Source organism: Sinohyriopsis cumingii, chromosome 3 (genome assembly GCF_028554795.1).
Source record: "Sinohyriopsis cumingii isolate HCF-2022 chromosome 3, ASM2855479v2, whole genome shotgun sequence".
NCBI classification, from domain to species: domain Eukaryota; kingdom Metazoa; phylum Mollusca; class Bivalvia; order Unionida; family Unionidae; genus Sinohyriopsis; species Sinohyriopsis cumingii.
Window position 1 is genome coordinate 67237100 of NC_142963.1, and position 19659 is coordinate 67256758.

A 19659-nucleotide genomic window follows, 5' to 3' on the forward strand; every position below is an offset into this window, starting at 1 on the left:
TAATAAACATAATCTTTCATAAAAGAAATATCTGCAAGTGTTGTTAATAAGTTACCTTAAAAATTTGCTTCTTTTTTTGTAATGTAAAGAATTTGCATTAGCCTATTGTTAGCCTTGATCTGTGTTGGTGCGCAAGTATTATTTTAAGTTGTGTACTCTTGGACATATTTCCACCAATAAGCCTGCTACAGTATTTGATAACGGCAGATAATCTGGTCCAGCATGTTGGAAATTTAGAAGCGAACTGAAAGACATTCATAAGTTTTAAGTGAGTTCTGTTTTTATGGGCATTATTTTTTAAAAACATGTACAGCTGAAATTTGGGACCAAATTTGATTTGGTATATTGGGAAACAAGTATCAAAGAAGAAAATAAATTCAGGACTATCACCCACCCCCAACTGTAAGACTGAAGGATTCCAGCATCCTGAGGGGTCAGTTTTACTGTATTCTATATTTTAATTATTTTTTTTAGATGATGGTTAAAACTATATTCTGCATGTACATTTTTATTATCCCAATGACAAGTCTGTAACAAGAATGCTTCACAACCATTACTTTCCTATAATTTGTAAAGTTCTGCATTATGGCATTACCGAGTGACTGCCTGTGGCAACTTAACAAGGGGTCTGACTAAGTTACCTATTTGGCTGTCAAGGAGTAGTATCACAAATTAGAAAGGTTCAGTTTGTTGTGCTGAGAAACTTTCTAGGTGTACAAGAGCTTTGAAGGGTCAATAAATCAAACTAGTACTTGAAAGTCAGATTTATGTTCACTGCTTTGGCTACAAGAAATGCAACTTGTATTTCAAGTATAGAGGCTTTTTTGACACAGACATAAGGCTTAATGGTTTTAGTTGAGGAGGTATGGGTGAATCTTGACAAGTAATGAAGCAATCCAATTGAAGATCAAGAGGGGTGTTTATTTTAGTAGTAACAACCAGTAATAGTTTTTGCTCCTAACAAGCGTCTTTAAAGCATATGCTGTGTTACTCTTGAGAACAACAAAACTAGAGGATGGTATCCTTGTTAATTGATATGCTAGCCTGTTCCATTAGTTTATATTGTTGGTTCCTGTAATTGTGAATGGATTTAATTTTATTTATGATTCAATTTAAGATCAAGTGCTCTTGGAAATGAACATTGACTTGTGATACAGCAAATCACAAAATTTTATCAGCATGTGGCAATTTTTGCTACAACTTGGCTTTCTGAACTTTTGCATTAAAAAGATGTTATACACATAAACAAAAGGACATAGCTATGGGAAGATTTAATGGGGACTGAAATGCCACCGTTTCATGTTATATAAAGATTATACTGACTAGGGTTCAATGTTTACTCTAGTCCAGTTTCCCAAGGCTAGTGAATTTGTTGGGGGATGTGGTATTTCCCTTGTAGCCAGTTAGACTAGTGAAAAGGACGAAATTTGTAATCATCGAAGGTTCTACTTGAGGGTTTTAATAGCACCACTGAAAGGAAGACATGATTTTTCTCTGCTTTAAAGCAGAATTCTGCTTTTCTCCCGACTTGAATCACATTTTTCTTGATAAAGTCTGTTTTTTATATCATCTCCAATCCAGTGTTTAAAAAACATATGTCCACTCTCCGTCTGCAATGACCTTTGTAAATTATTCTTTCCATAAATTAGTTAGCGCACGACTCTCGTAAAGAGTATTCTGATTGGTTAAGGTTATCATTCAATGAATCTTCGTGTAATTGAAACTGGTGGCAATGGAAAGAAGAAGCATGAATGCAAAACATGGTGTATCAAGTTGTTGAGAGAGACCATGACACAAAAAGTTTAGATAAAGGTTTAAAAAATAAGAATGGCTGTAGCAAAAAGTTGATGGAAATTTAGTCGGTCAGTTTATAAGAAAACTGAACGCTAGAGGACTGGCATTTTGTGACCTCTGCCATAAAGATCTGAATTACGGTAATCGCATTTGGAGCAGCACCTACAAAAGAAGCTGCATACAGAAAAATTGTTGCTCAGAAGGCATCTAGAAAAAGTGCAGTTAATTACTTGCATGAGAGAACAGATGTAGCCCTCTATCAGAATATGTGAACTGCATGTCTGCAATACAAGCACCAGCTTGAAATAGAAAAGGCTCTCATTGAGAAAGAAAAAAAACACTTGCACCCTGATACATTAAAGTCAGTGGTGACAAAAATAAAGGCTAAAGAAATCTTTGCCAAAGCTGCAAAAAGACCTCGACTGGCATATCGACAGGTTGTGTCCAATGGACAAAAAGACGTGAATGTATGGGATTATTTATATATAGTTGATGTACTTTACAGCTTTCTTATGAAGAGACAAGTATAATATATTTGCTGCAAAAATTGAGAAATTATTGTGACAATTATGATGTGGACACAGACATGCTCATGAAATAACTTCAGCATCAACAGTATTGGAAAACATTCTTGTGACTGTAAATATTGTGAAATTATTGAAGTCCAGTTGAATATTTGTTGTAAGTTTATTAGTTTTTCAAATGATTATTTTGGTTTATTTTATGATCATTAGTTGCACCAGGAGCAGTGTTTTATGAGTGGTGGGGGCACTACCCCCTCAAGACCCCATTGGGGGAGGACCCTCAAACTCCCCTTTAAAAAAATTCAGATTTTTTGGGGGGGGGGGGAAGACCAAAATCATGCCTAGAAAGGGGATACAATTGTTTTCTCTAAAACTAGAACAATGTTGAGAAAGTCTAATACATTTAACATCTTTTTCTTACCTGGATTAACATTTAGTTTTAACCACAATCAAGAAAAGTTAATTTTTAAGTAAATTGTGTTTCTCCAAGAATACTTACCTAATTAAGTTAACGTTAGGATATTAGAAATCAAGGGCTTGAGAGGGGATGACATGTGACACAACATGTCTCTGCCATTGCTCTCAACCTGTACGTGGAAGAGACCAAGCAAATGACAACTCTTTCATTCCCAAAGATGGTAACCTATTTTTGAGTACAAATCCTGGTTGTTTCAAGAGAAGACTATAAAACCATCTGATCTGAACTGAAGATAGCTCGGGTTGAAATAAAGGTCATGTAGCTTGCTCACCTTGCATGTTGAAACTAAAGCTATCAGGAAACATATTTTGTATGATTGTAAATTTATTTAGCTAAAGGATAGAATTTAATTCAAACCCAGGACAAATTCCATTTTGAAAACAAAGTGAAGGTTTTCGGTCAGTTGAGATCAAAATTGGCTAAAAGATCAAATGGATCTTTATCATGCCCAATATCATGTCTACCATGATACTAGAATAAGTCTGATATCATGGAGCAGTAGCCTTTGATAGTAATTGGGGCCAACTGTTTCTTTTTGAAGAGCCAGAGAAAAAATGTATACCAGATGAGGGATCAAAGCACAACAAAGTAAAGATATTAATATGCCATCAGTTCCTGAAAACACACCACTTTTCCGTGTAAGCCTTCAGAGTGGAGGTACTTGCTCTCGTGTATTTTTCACAACTGAAGGTTCAAACTGTTGCTGTCTGCTAGGAGTTGGAGGGCATTCTTAAGTTGCCAACACCCTTAAATTTCCACAACTGCGACCTAGAAGTTAAATTTAGTCTGTTCCATTGTTGGATCTGAGTACATCTGATTGAATAGCAAAGACTAGATAACATGATCACAGAAATCTGATGTATCTTTAAAATGAGCTGAGAATATAAAAAATACCCAAATAAATGCCCACAGAATTTATCAGGATAACATAAATTCTCTGTACATTTTGAAGATGGCCATTTACACTTGGAAATTTTTCATTCTCAACCCATTTTTAAAATACACTGATTCCTGTGCTGGGATGGAGAGGTACCAGACCAGAATTTACTACAAATTTCAACTTAAGTTACTAGCAGTTTTGAGATAGATGAAATCAGCGGACTAGAAGTTTCTGAATGTACACTAGTCCCCAGATTAAATAAATTCAGCAGGCATCAGTCCCTTCTTTAGAATTAACAAGTAGATAGATGGATTTTGTTGCTCTAATTCACATTTTGTCTACAATTTTCAAGTAAAATGAACAAAGAGTAAAATGTTTGCCTGTGGGAAATTTCCAAAAAATGTTGCTATTATATTATAATTAACAATTTACTAAATATAATGATACTCAAATTGATATGACTTACAATAGTATCTATGGTTAACGTCGAGACACTTTTACCATGTTGAGAAACTACCAAAGCATTCTCAAGGAACAAATGGGGGAGGGGGCATTTTTTTAATTAAAAAAATGAAATTTTAAAATTGTACTTGAGCAGATAATAAATTTGTATGGGATTTATTTTTAGCTCTTGATATTAGACTGTTAAATCACTAAAATTTCTTCAACACTAAAATAACCAGCTATACAGTATATGTTGATGTCATGATTTTGGAGTATGGGTTTGTGTACATATAAATACAGAAAGACAATTATAAGTAGGTATGCACACAGACAGGTGGATAACCCTACCTATCAATCTGATTAAAATCAGATCTCTACTGTCTTCTATGTGAAGATCTGACTGCGACTGCTAAGGGGTTATGTTCTGGTGACCTTTGAATTGGCCAATCAAAATAGTTTTCAGAAATTTTAAAGTGAATTGAATCATTCAGCACACATTGATGCTTTTTTTCAGACATAATGCTCAGTCTCCCAAACTGTATCTGATTGGCTGATAAAATTAACAATTAGGTAATAACATGGATTACCAGAATATAACCTTTCAGCAGTTGCTGTCAGATCTTCACACAGAACAGAAGAGATCTGATCTTAATGAGATTGCCCCACCTTTTTGTCTTAACTCCTGAACATGAACTGGTCTGTAATTTAAATTTTACACAGGAGAGTCTAATAATACTTGTCACGTATGTTTTAATGTATTTCTGTACATTTCAAGTGAAACGTAAAACAAAATGTATAAAAAAAGGAAAACACCAGTATATATTATGGAAAGGGTAAAATGTAAGAGATTCCCTTTTTGCCAAGCCCACTTTAGCTTCAAAGTAAATCTTTAAAAATGAACTTAATTTTAAAAAATGATGTGTATGACTGAACTTAATCTAAGGTGTGGACATAATATGCATACATATGTATGCAGTGTATATACATACATATTGATGTATGGAGAGACATGTTCCAAAATGATCATTATATTAGGCTTTTGCCTAGGTAGGCCTGACGAAATGAACACAAGTTATCTATAAACATTATCCTTACTGAAAATGTTTCCTTCATAGAGTTGGGTACTATAAAAAATGTACCATAGGTTACCACAGCATTTCTGAACATACCATGAAAGGTAACATGGTAGACTGCAATTACATTGGAGACTAATGATTCATTGTTCTTTGACTAGGGTCTGGTACTGTTTTATTAAATGTCTGTCTTTTAATACTTAAAAAAATATTTTGCTCTGATTAATAGCAAGTAACACCATACAATACCCATACTGGTATTTGGAGGAAAAACATTGAGATACAAGAAATATTTTAGCTCAAAAAGAAAACCACAGTCCCACCCCCACCCCGAAAATGAAATGGCCAAAACTTTAGATGAATTTGCTATGTGTGTATGTGATTTGGAGCTTTAACACGTTTTCCGTCATATCGCTATGATGCCTTCAGCGTGACAGTTTATAGTGGTGTCTAGCACTGGGGCATCTTGCCGCAGACATGTAGTATGATGTCCTACCCAGTCACATTATACTGACACCCTCTGTCTGCGTGGGTTTGAGTCTTGGATTTGGCCAATGTGGGTTATGTGAGAAAGCTTGCCAGTAGCTTCTCGAGGGTCGGTGGTTCTTTCCAGGGTTCTTCCTCCACCATAAATACTGGTCGCCATGTATAGCCTATCATGTGCTGAAAAATGGCGTTAAACCCTACAACAACAACAACAACAATATACTGACACCAGTCCAACCAGTCCTAACACTAACCTCTTAATGCTGAGCGCCATGCAAGGCAGTTGTTAGTACCATTTTTGTAAGTCTTTGTTATGACTCGGCTGGGGATCGAACCCACAACCTCCTGGCCACCGAAGCAGTTAATTTGCTATGTGTATGTTAACTACTGTATAAGATGCAATCTAAAAGCTATAACTAATGTGGGATGATGAAACCTAAACTGATACTGTTAAAGGCATTGAGCTGACAGTCAAGAACCTATTGATAAAAATCGAAAGTGTTGATACTGAAGCCAACAGTTTGCTATCTATACTCTTGGCATAATAGGAAGAATACAGTAAACATAAAACACTTGCTCAACAAACTAGAAAGTATTTCATGGACTTGAGAAAAGTGCATAAAGTTTAGATAGGAAACAAGTGTGCTTCTAAAAGTCATCAGATGATTCACAGCCTTACAAAGGAATACATATACTTAACACATTCACATATACTAGTAAATAACTAAAAAAACATGACATTTGTTTTTTCTGGTTGGTTTTTCTTTAGTCCAAAAATTTTCTGAAAGTTGGATTTGGCTTGAATATTTTTCATCAGATTCCATTTGGACCTAGTGCTTGCATACATGATGCATACCTAAGCGAGTTAATTTTAACTGCAGTCATATGCAAGTGAATTCTTCCTTCCTTCTCAAATAGTAATTATTTTACAGGACAGTGGTCCCACTCTTATATGGCCACCCCATCTGCACTAGGAAAGTGGCCATGTAAGACGGGTGGCCTTCTCAGAGGGGGACTATCTTTTGTGACAAGTTCGTGTATGCAGTAAGAAAGCTACAAATAACTTCAAAGCATTTAATATCTTCACTTAAAAGTAGCACTAATTATTAAAAGGTTCTTTTTGTCTTAAGAACTGTCTTATTTCAAGTTAACATTAATAGCTCTTATTCTTAAGTGTGAAAGACGAATAGTTATTGTTGACATGCATATGGCAAAACCATTCAAAAACGTTAACTGAATCTTAATACATACATTGCTTGACATTTAAAATAATTATCTTTCCATTTACTCCGTTTTTCCACTGCCGCAGAATATTCTCCCTATCTGTTACCTTGTATATTTGTTGTTCTAGGGTTTAACGCCATTTTCAGCACAAGATAGGCTATACATGGCGGCCAGTGTAACTGGTGGAGGAAGAACCCTGGAAAACCCAGGGAAGAACCACCGACCCACGAGAAGCTACTGGCAGGCTTTCCCACATACCCACGCTAGCCGAGCCTTGGACTCGAACCCACGCAGACAGAGGTGAGATGGCAGTGATCCGGAACGGTGAGCGCTTTAGACCACTCGGCCACTCGGGGCTCCCCCTTGTATATTTGAGTCTTCCCAACATAAACCAGTGGCCTATTGGTTAGAATGTCTGCCATGGATACAGGAGGTTGCGGGTTGGAACCATGGCCAAGTTATACCAAAGACTTATAAAAATGGTACTAACAGATGCCTTGCTTGGTGCTCAATATTAAGAGGTTAGTGTTAGGACATTGTTGACCACTTTTTCTTTAATGCTGGCATTAATGATATAATATTAATCTTGGTGGTACATGTAATTTAGCCAACACTTCTTTCAGTAACAAAAACCTGACAACAGGACACACACACTGGTAAAGATAATTTGGTTACTTGTCATACAGTATGAATTAAATATTGGCTCTGGACACATTAAGATAAAATGTGACCACTTCTGAATGGTAAATGGTTGTGTCAGAGGGGTGGCCTTTCTTAATGGGTACTTTTTAACACAAACTTGATGATGCCAAGGGAATCTGACCGTAAAAAGTGGGTGGCCACTGGTATGTGGAACCATTCATGAGGGGGGACCAATGTACTTTAAAACTCTATATTCTTATGTTTTCATTACAAGAAATTATTGATGCATTGAACCTAAAGGTGATAATTTTAGCATGTATTTTAAACAAACAATTTTGTCTCTTTCTAACATGCAGACAAGATTTTTAAGAATCAGATATTTTTTAACAAAAAAATTCTAAATATTGTTTAGCTTTCTTCTCTTTATTTTCTACTTCAACAGTAGCAATAATGTAAGATGTAAACAAACATACAATGCCCAGCGTACCCCAGTAATGAAAATAGTCTTAACAATATTGAAACAAAATGTAATTCTTCTGACTTTGCATCATATTTAAAATAGTAGCAGCTCTCTGTTATACATCTACCTTTATGTGGCAAATGTTTGTCAGTTTTATCTTAAGATTTACTAAATAAATTTGATTCCTCAGTAATATTAATAGACAAACTAAAAGTTCTTTCACTTGTTTCTTAAAAAAAAATATAATTCCGTAAACCATCTTTCTGAAACTTTGAAGCTAATTAGATTTTAGCTAAGTTCGGTATTTTAGATGATTTACATTGTGGAATATATATGAATTAAATGTGGAATCAAGTTCATTCCAAATGTGGTGTATTTCTAACCATCTTGACTCGTGATTCCCTGAGTCTTTCTTTCTTTGCCTGCATTTTAAAAAGAGATCAATACAAGATTTCAGTTCGGCTAATGTGGTTATGTGAGAAAGCTTGCCAGTAGCTTCTCGTGGGTCAGTGGTTCTTTCCGAGGTTTTTCCGGGTTCTTTCTCCACCATTAATACTGGCCACCGTGTATAGCCTATCTTGTGCTGAAAAATGGCGTTAAACCTTACAACAACTACAAGATTTCAGCAGGAAAGTACTTTCTCTCTCTCTCACACTTACACACATACACACACACACAGACACCACTCTTTGCTGCTAACAGTCCTCTCCTGTTATCCCCAGAAAATCACAGACTGAACATCTGTATTATACACCAGATCAGCCATGTAATATTAAATGGGGAGCAAAACATGTAACATTAAATGAGTATACAATAAGATTATATTTGTAATATTCACCATTAATTTGGGACATATACAAGCATTTTATCTAAAAAAAATTGTTGAACTCTTTTATCATGAATAGTGACAACACAATGTCATAACAAGATTCATTTGGAATTTCCATACAGTGAAAAAGTACCACAGTATGTACAACAGAAAAAATATTGTAGTATACTGATAATGCCACACACCTCTAGTCCTTTGTACTAAGCTATCTATAAAGGTGACTCCTGATACAGGCATCACTGTATACACTTATTTACAAGAACAGATGTTAGTAGAGTTGTTTTTCAAATATTTAATAACCTTACACACATCCCTGAATTCTACTGATAACAGAAAGTCCAACTTCACAAGTGAAATTTCTGTTACATCTGATGTAAAACTGCCAGATAATCATGTAGTCTATGCATTTTCTGTTATAATCTCTGACTCATGAATCTCTGTAGTTATCTCCACCTGAGTATCTGGGTTTGTAGCAAGTAGAGTTTGCTGTAACACTTCATTCATATCAGAATCTGGTGCCATGGCAATGGCCTCAATGTCATTATCAGATGTAATCATAGTAACTGGCATTGAATTTTGTGCGCCAATTTCATCTGCAGGTACAAGAGCAATTGTTTCACCAGTCCTGCTGTCAATAATCTTCATCCCAACCCCTTGTCCCTCTTGCACCATAACATAATCACCAGACACCTGAAGCTCATGGAGAAGTGAAGGGTCTGCTTCACTAGCCCCAATTATCTGGACATTCTGTATATTCTCCACTCCCATTTCAGTCTGTACCACAACATACTCGGCTGCCTGTAACAGAACAAAAGGGAATGTAGACAATGTGATCTCTTGTTGCCACTGGGATTTTATTAGAAAATACACAGTAAACAAGAAGCTCAAGTGGTCCTGATTTTGCTCACCTTTTTTTTACAGAACAGTTGATTTCACTGAGCAGGCTGTTGTAAAGTTGTAAGAACACAACCCTATGTAAACTCTCCCAACCTTGATATTCTGTGGCTTTGACCTATTTTACTAGCCTGATAAAAATTAGTTCAAAATTTGAAGGCAAAATTAATATAAATAGGTCTTGGTCATAATGGTCATAACTGAACTCATCCAAAGTCATGTCATAAACCTTGTCAGTGCAGCAGTGATTAACTTTACCATTCCGGACTTGCAACTAACATGGTGAGGGTTTGAATCCTACCATTATACAAGCCTGGGTCAGCTACCATGGTGTGTTCTTGTGCAAGGCACTTTACTCCAACTGCCTTGACACTAAATAACCTACTTTTGTTGTTGTGCCATAAAGCATCAAGCCAAACGATAAATCTAATTAAGAAGTTCTATCAAAATTGGATAAAAGCTCAGCAAATCAGATGCATTGTAACGTCATTGCTATTTGCAGATCATAACTCTTATAGAATCTGTTAAGCATTGTGATGATATAAGCCTATTACCAAATTTTAGCATCATCTAATATAAATTCAGTCTCCACAGTGGTAACAAACTCTGCCAGTCAGATACAAGTTTACAGTATAAATACAAATCTTGCTCGTAAACAAACTCATCTAACATCCTGATGATGTAAGAGAATTAAACAACTTTAAACAAAATCATGTCAAAAATAATTTATCAAGTGCTGACAAGCTCAGGCAATCAAATACCAAATCACATCATTAACATGCATGGATCTAGTTCATACTCATACACATCTGAGACCTGAATGATATAAGCCTATTTATCCAGCTTGATTAATGTCTTTTCAAAATCTATACAAAAGTCCCTAGACGGGTAACAAGATCAATCAGTTTGATCAAAATTAGGTCAGAAACACTGCCTTTTATGTGGTAAGATGGTCAGCCAACAAGATGCAAAATCAACTGACCTAAATGCGTAAATATTGATAACAAAAATTGACAATCTGATGATCCATGTATTGACAAAATCTGACCAAAACTGGATCAGAAATAAAAGTCTCTAGAAGCAAAATACTAATTCAATCAGATGCATAATCACCTCACTGATCTATTATTATTGAACTCCAATCAGAAATAATGGCAATCATCTGAGAACGTGCAATTGTTGACAGATGGACACTGGGCGTGGGGCAATATTTACTTGGCCTTAACGGTCATTTAAGCTAAAAATAGGTCAAACAGTTGATTATTTTAAAAAGTGGAACAAAGGCTCCAAACATACTTATGCTTATGTGGAACGAAACATTATTTTGAAGCAACGTCAAATAAATTCTAGCACATACCCAACAGTGAATTAGCTTTTATACGACACATGTTCATCACCAAATTTAGGATGTACCAAGATTTGCGAGTTGCATTACAATATGTGAAAGCATATTGGACCTAAAGTATGGACACTATTTTCAGGCAATGTGTGAAAGTTGTTTAGAACAACCCCATTTAGGTGTGTGGCTAAGATGCACCCACGCTACAAGTTTGCTCTCACTGTATTGAAAATGGTAAGAAAAATATGTAGCTAATTCAGGTCATTTTAGGATATCTCCTGATACCCAACACAAATAAATGGGAACAAATAAAATGTTTTTAGTAACACATTCATGACTAAAATATTGGTTGAAGGAACAGAATTGGACTTAAGCGGCATTTGTATCAAAACTGCCACTTGTTCATGTAAATATTGCTTTACTTGTAACACCCTTATTATAATGAAACCTATTTCACCTATATTCATGAAAATTGGTATATGGATTCATCTCAGAAAGAGTAACTTAGCAATGTCATCATTAGGTCATTTTGGCTTAATTTTAAAATTTAGACACTTATTTTCACAGTGATTTCTTACACCCTTAATAGTTTTACCTACATAAAAAATTGGTATGTGGATGCATCTCAAGAATAGATAAACCATATAAAAACAAGATCATTGTGACTTAATTTTCACAGCTGTGTGACCTGTGTCTTATCAGCAGCTATTGGTACTCTGCCAAATGGAATGGAAGAAAAATAGTTGTTTTTTTCTCCACTATATTTAACAAACAAAAAAAGAGCTTAATCTATTTGGGCCTATTCTGAAGTGAATATGAATATTACAAAGTCAGTTTCCTGTTGTGCAGTTGCATTGTATTAATGAATCATTTTATAAATTTCATATTTTAAATATCTCTGTGTTCTGTTCCATTTTGCAAAATACCATTACCCTGAGGGATATCGGTACTTTATGGAAACGAACAAAACCAGATAAAATTAAGTTTTCATTTTAGTGATGTAAACCATATCTTTTGTATATACTCAACACAAGGCATTATTATTTACTATTAATATAATCTGTATGGAAATTGTACTTTCATTCCATTACGCAAAATACCATTATTCATGGGATATTGGTATGTTGCAGAATGGAACAGAACCAGTTTAAATGTTCTATAATATTTATATGCAAATTTACAAGCCTGCCTTTCTCTCTAAATTATAATGCTTGCTGCTATTCTGTCCAAATTATAATGCTTGATATGCATGTATATGTCTTCATAAATGAAGGCGTGCAAGTAGATTGTTTAACTGATTGGTTGATAGGTCAGAAGGTACAAGCCATTCTTTGGTATCTAGGTATAAAATCATTTTGTACAAGATGTCAGATTTAAGTTTACATAAATATAGGTTGTCTACCATTCAGTCCTTCAGCATGAAATTTACAGTGGTTAATGTGTATGTATATTTCTTAATGAATGAATATTGGCAGGTATGTTGGTTGGTTGGTTGATTGAATGGTAGGATGGTAAATAATTATGTTCATGTTATGTATTCACTAAGACACACATGTGCATCAACTGTTGTTAATTCACATAATATATTGGATCTACTTAAATTACACTAATACAAATTAAATTGATGACATCTTAGGAAGAGGAAGAAGCTATACAAAGACTAGGTCACTTTAACTCAAATTTCATGCTCAAGTGACTTGTGTATTCTCAACTAACCACTGATTATACCCTCAAAATATGGGACCCTATTTTACCAACACCCATGATAAATCTTATGGGGATGCATCTTTGACAGTAATTCAATCTTATCCATTACTAGGTCACTGTGACCAAATTTTCACAACTGAGTGGATCTGTTATTTTCAGCCATTATTATGCCATTAATATCTTGGATCCCGTTCCACCTACACATGACAATTGGTATGTAGATGCATTTCAGGGAGAGTAACATGGTCACACCAAATTTACACACTCTGAGTGACATGTATTTTCATCATTCATATTATTCCATTAATTTCTTGGACTCCATCTACCCCACTCATGAAAATTTATAATGTTGATGCATCTCTGAAAGGATAATTCAACCTTATTAAAAGTTGGTCACTGTAACTTAATAATGTTCATGCTTGAGCAAAAAGATTATTTTCAGATATCCATTCCTCATAAACTTCATTGTTACAAACTCTGTAACCTTATTATATTTAGACTAATGCAACTTTATTTGAATCCTACACTGATAAACTTATTTGATGATATGATGATATATATCTTAATGAGCTTCCCCCTCCAAATTGTGGCTTAGTCATTAGCTTAACACAAACAGTCGGTGAAGGGTTCAAATCCTGTCCAAGCCAGCCTGAATCAGCTGTCATGCTGTATTTCTTTGTAAATCTCTTAACTCCACATCAATCCTCATACAAGTTTGAATGCTTCAACCTACTCAAAATGTGCTCCTGTGACAAGATTCTGCCTCATGTAAACACCTTGTCATTTCTTGGTATATCTGTTACACAAGGATTTGAATTAACAAGAAATGTTTTATTAAAAAAAGAACACATGCATAAAAAATACAGAACTATGATCATTATTCCTGTTACAGAGTTCTATACAAGTTAGGTGTAATTGCAGAATAAAGTTTGAACCTGCTGGCCTAGACCTTCTTATCTTGTGCAAACAGAAACATGTACTTTTAATTCTTAAATTCAAAGTAATCTGAATCTATATTTGACTAGATCCATTAATGGGTGTATGTGTGTGTGTGGCTTAATGGTACATCAGCATAAAAAATCTAATAGCAAAACCTGCCTAAATTTAATCCTAAATCTTAACAAACTGAATAAAATTACCTGCTGTGTTTCCTCTTCTGGCATAGGCTGAACCTCATCTTCTCCCTCTGGTATTATGTACTGCTGTGTATCTGCCACCACAGATGAAAATTCTGCCAAGACAGTGGGATAATCTGTTACTAAACTAGTATTATGGGCTGCAATTAGTTCCTTCTCACGCTCCTGTTGCAGGTTACTGGAGCAAGGAACTGGAATGAGAATGATAAATAACATGGAAGCTTAGTATCATCCACATAAATGATACAAATGACTGAGTAATACAGATAAACTGATTCAAGATAACCAATATTGCACTGTACCCATGCGATACTGATAATGATAAAACATGAGTACTTTAAATGTCACATTGTACACTGCCCCATGTTTAACAGTTCACAGTAGACAACTGAAATATTACACAGAAACTATAATTCTTTTCTTTTTTATCAGAATGACCTTGACCTTTGATCTCAAATACATTTTTGGGGAGGTAAAATTTTATTTATGTAATGCTGAAATTATGTTATTGCATTGCTTTATTTTTTTTTCCAACCACCAGACCCACACCACGGTGATTATCCCCATCTCCAATTAGAAACTGGAGTCTGTAATAAAAATCATTATCTCATTCTGATACCTTATTAAATCCAGTCATACCAAAAAAAATTCTTTGACTTGGATGGAGACTGAAAGGACACCTGAAACATGAGGGAGGACAGAATTGGCGAATAATTACAGGTAAATATCACATAAAAATAAAATTAGTTCCCTGTACCCACAATTAGAAGGTGGACTGAGACCTATAGAAAGAGGCTTTATGATCTCAAAAACAAAGAACACTTGGAAAAGCTCAAGATGCAGTAATAGCAATGGGCTTTGATCTTTGAGAGAATTTTTTTTTTCTCTCTCAGACTGAGAAATTCTTTTCCAAACTGAGACAAAAGATCTCTCTTCAGTGGTAATTCCCTGTTGCTGGACCACAGGAGCACTATCAGATGTTTCAACCTGAAGGTCCTGATTCTGGAAAGAATGTGAGGAATTGTTACGAAAGGTGGGAAGGTGTAGACATACAGTTGATCCCACCTTAATCTGAAGGCTTTCATCACCCATATCCTCTGGTTTGGGCTGGCACTGTAGAAACAAAAAAGGAGTTTGTTCTTCAGCTTCGTTATAAAAGCTGTCCAAAAGAGAGGGTTAAGGTAAGATCAACATGTTATCCATAGTGATAAACACAATGATGTCTTATTCATTTGATGCCTGACTCCTTTTCATAGTCCTTGTGATACATTTTTGAGAAGAAACCATTTTACTTCTTTCAGAAGAGTGAACTTGATTCTTAGACCTCTAAATCAATAGGCTTCTTCCTTACAGTAAGTGCAAGACATCCAAAAAGTTTGAGGCAGGTCTATGGTGAAGACCCAATGTTATGGGTGGAACCAATTTTCTTCTTTCATTACATAACCATGACCTTTGCACCTGAAATTCTTAGGGTTCTTCATAACCCCAAGCGCACAAAATCTGGTACCTGTAGATGACGGGGTGTCTGTTTGGGATTTTTAACACAGCTTTAAAAAAATTCAGTCATATTGCTACGATGTCTGCAGTGTGGCAGTTCATAATGATATCTAGTACTGGAGCATCATGCCAAGACATGCAGCATGATGCCCACATATTCACATTATCCTGACACCAGGTAACTAGTCCTAACACTAACCTCTTAATACTTAATGCCTAGTGAGGCCACTGTTAGCAACATTATTATAAATCTTTGGTGTGACTCAGCTGGGGTTACAATCCGTGACATCCCACATCCGAGGCGGACACTCTAACCACTATGCCACCAGAGTTGTCCTTGTAGATGATGGAAAACTAGAGTTATTGTGCAGAAACCATTTCAGTGACCCTGACCTTTGGACTTTTGAGCCCAAGATTACTAGGGTTCTTGCTTACACTAGGAGCAAGCCGTTCATATATTTTGGTAACTGTAGATGGCAGACAACTAAAGTTATTTTGCAGAAATGAAATACCTAACACAAGGATGGATAGAAAACATCAAAATATAATGTGTGGTTTTATGGTGGGTGTATAAAAACATTTTGCATTTAAAAAAATGTCATTAATAAATTGTACTGTTTAAAACAGCAGCTCCTTCTCCTAGAATCTACTTAAGTTACTGTGATTTCACTAATTTTCATGGGTTATCAAGTTTCAAGCATTATGCTGCTGCCCTGAACCAAAAATTTAAAAACTTAACAAACATTAGCAACATATGAAGAAGCCCCCCCATATTCTACATGTATTAAATTCCTAGAGATCAACAAAACTATTTCAACCTTTAACAAAAAAGAATCATGCAAGATTTCATATTGTTTCAATGCAAACATCTATACAGTATCCAGTGGCTGTAATTTCCACTCACTGCCCTAAATTGATATGTTGTGAGAAGTTTGGATAAAGAGAAATGTGAAAAACCCATGGTTGTCAAATACTAGTAAAAACGAATGACAGAATAATAAATACAAATATATGAAAATTCAATTTAATTCCTATTTAAATTGAGTGTTCATTTAAGTGAACAGTTGTCCAAAAATTTAAGTCCTTGTGAAATCAGATCTCATTTTATCCATGCATGCTTAATGCTAACGGACAATATTACTGTAAAATACAAAAACTATTACTTGAAGCACAATTGCTAATGAAACACTATGCATATACACTAATTACTGACGCTCCCACTTAACTGATTTTCAAACATAAACATGTAGCATGATGTCCCACCAGTCACATTATCCTGACACTAGGCTGACCAGTCCTAACACTAACCTCTTAATGCTGAATGCCAAGCGAAGCAGCTGTAAATACCATTTTTAGAAGTCTTTGATATGACTCGACAAGGGATCAAACCCACTAGTTATACTGGCTATTTAAAAAGGACCTTGTATATTTTAGGTATTGTTCAATGAACCTTTAATTACCTTTATTTTGATGTATGATTGATGGGTGTAATATAGGTTATAGAGTATACAGCTTGGCCTTACATGAAATGTACGCCTCTCAAAAAACTGCTAGGTTCACTTGGTCATTTTCACTTCCCAGACTTCAGGGGTAAATTGTTAAATTGTATTTTTTTAAAAGAACCGATAACATATTTTTACATTTTATATATTTGGTAATTCATTCATTGCCCTTTCAGATGCTGGTATTGTCTTGTCTGGCAAAATTCATTTCCCTTATTTTAATAACTGCTAAAAATAGTGTACTTTAGACTAATTCAGGCTGATTTCTTAAGCCCAAGGGTGCAGTCATTTTAGTTAGCTGTGTGTTTAGATCATTTACAATTTCCACAAGTACAATATCCAATGACATTTCAGTCACAGTGTGTGAAAGTGACATGGAAGTATACCAACACTCTCTCCAATGTGCATGCTGCAAATGTAGACAACTTCATCTTACACCCACCACTCTCTCAGACTGCTCCAGTTGCCTAGTGGTTTGAGCGTATACCTCGGATGAGGGAGGTCGCAGGTTTCGAACCCTGACTGACTCCTATCAAAGACTGATAAAAATGGTACAAAAAGCTTCCTCACTAGGCACTCAGCATTAAGAGGTTAGTGCTAGGACTGGTCAGCCTGGTGTCAGGATAAAGTGACTGGGTGGGACAACATGCTAAATGTCTGCAGCATAGTGCCCCAGTGCTAAACATCACTATAAACTGCCATACTGCAGACATCATAGCGATATGACTGAAAAATTGTTAAAGCTACGTTAGAAATTCAAATCACACAAACACTCTCTCAGAAGTTCATAATATCTGTAGGATAGTGATGAGCATTTGATGAAAATTTATGTAGTATTTCTCATAGAAATGGATTTAAAATGTCAACCTTTATCTACTTCTATGAATTTTATTTTAGAAAGATGTACAAAGTGCACGTTATAAATATGTACCTTATCCACTCAATTATATAATTCTGTTTATTATGCATCATCTACTGTATCTCAATCTATACAGCTAGCTATCTTATTTTGTGAATGTGTAACCATGACTCACAGATGACAAATTATCTCTTACAGATGGATGAGATTAACAAAGTATACCCTGACTTAAAGGAGAGTCAATGAGAAATTTAGACTTATGATCTAACTGCCGTAGAACTGAGCATAAACTATGCAAGAAACTTTTTCCAGTCTTCCTTAGGCCATGGCAAGACAAAGTACAAACTCGATATTCTGCCAAAGGTTCTGTAAATGACACATTCACCTTCATTATCATACAAACCTTTAGCTTTTAGATGTCTATTAAGGGTGCCGTGTTCAGCAAATGACCGCCCACAATGTCCACACTTGTAAGGTTTTTCTCCTGTGTGCATCCGAACATGACGGATCAGAGAACCCTTCTCACGGAAACGACGGTGACAATGTGTACACTCGTATGGCTGAATGCTGGTGTGTGTTCTGAGATGAACCTTCATTGCACTCTGAAAGGAAATAGGACAACCAGAAAGTAAGTTATCTAGATTAACAAAAACAACCAGAAAGTAAGTTACCTAGTTTAACAAAAACAGTAAAACCTGTTTTAACAAGAAACATAACGTTCAATTATGTTGCATATCTTGTTTGATTAGAAACACAAGGGATATAACTTCTTGAGAGGTGTACATGTTTTCTTATTAGTTAAATCTTCTTTGACTTTAACTCCAACCTAGTCTTAAAATCATGTCATCTCTTCTTGTCCCTTCAAACAGGTTGCAGAGTTTGGAATTACTAATAATGGAGGAATCAGCTAATTTAAAAAATATATCACTTTACACAATCTATATTAGGTTTAATCAAGAACTTACACTATTCTTGAAAGTCTTCTGGCAGACTGTACAGTTGAAAGGTCTGGTAGAAGAATGGATTTTGATATGCTCTCGTACATGTGATAGACGTTTGAAAAGCTTCCCACATTCACCACACTTGTAATTCCTGTCATCAACATGGACGGACAAATGCTTGGCCAATGTGTCCTTGGAAATAAAGGTCTTATCACAATGTGGACACTTATGGGGTTTTACTCCTGTTGAGACCAAAAAGAAAAACTTTATAAAGATTAATTCTAATACAATTAACTTGCATTTAAGAACACTAGGGTTTTAATATGACAAAGTAGCATAAGAATTATTTTTCCATGGCTGCAAGTGTAAAGGAGCAAGGGTAATAACATGTTTTTCTAAAGGTTTTAGCTGTTAGTCTGTTATGCTGGAAAGATAAAAAGAACAGAAAAAAGATGTGACCGATAATATATGATTATTTTAGCCGTTTTGCACTATTAAAAATAGTTTAGTTGGTATTAAGTCAACTGTATCCCATCTCTTCTAATGCAGTATATGAATGTCAAGTATCATAAATGAGAATATAAAATGAGAACCGGATTGAGAAAAGCTGAATTGACAAGTTAAAGGAACTACTTCTCAAAATTGAAAAGTACCATAATTTCATAGCGCAAAAATTATCTAAAGGCTTGTTAATTTCATATAAAGGTGATACAGAGTCTGATCATTAGTATGCAACAAAATTAATCATAGAGCTATTCCATTTAAATCTTCCTGATAAAAATTCCACTTTGTGTGTGGGAGGAGATAAAACGTCCATATCTCAATCTATAAAAAAAAAGAACAACAAAAGTGTGTAGTTCCCCCTAGCCAATGTACATTTAAATGGAATAGCTCTTGCCCTTTCTTGGGATGTTAATATTCTGAAGACTTATCTATCTCAATGGTCAAGG

At 35.2% G+C, this 19659-nt stretch overlaps 1 protein-coding gene across 1 annotated transcript in view; it reads right to left on the reverse strand.

Annotated features, from left to right (window-relative positions):
- Positions 1 to 2260: 2260 nt before the first annotated feature.
- Positions 2261 to 19659, reverse strand: part of LOC149803026 (uncharacterized) — a 67232-nt gene continuing 49833 nt past the window's right edge. The window contains exons 12-15 of the mRNA XM_089952581.1: positions 18734 to 18951; positions 18172 to 18370; positions 13914 to 14101; positions 2261 to 9632 (exon numbers count right to left, since the gene is read on the reverse strand). Of these exons, the coding sequence (XP_089808707.1) occupies positions 9234 to 9632; positions 13914 to 14101; positions 18172 to 18370; positions 18734 to 18951 (1004 nt within the window). The 3' untranslated portion in view covers positions 2261 to 9233. The remainder of the gene's footprint in view (positions 9633 to 13913; positions 14102 to 18171; positions 18371 to 18733; positions 18952 to 19659) is intronic.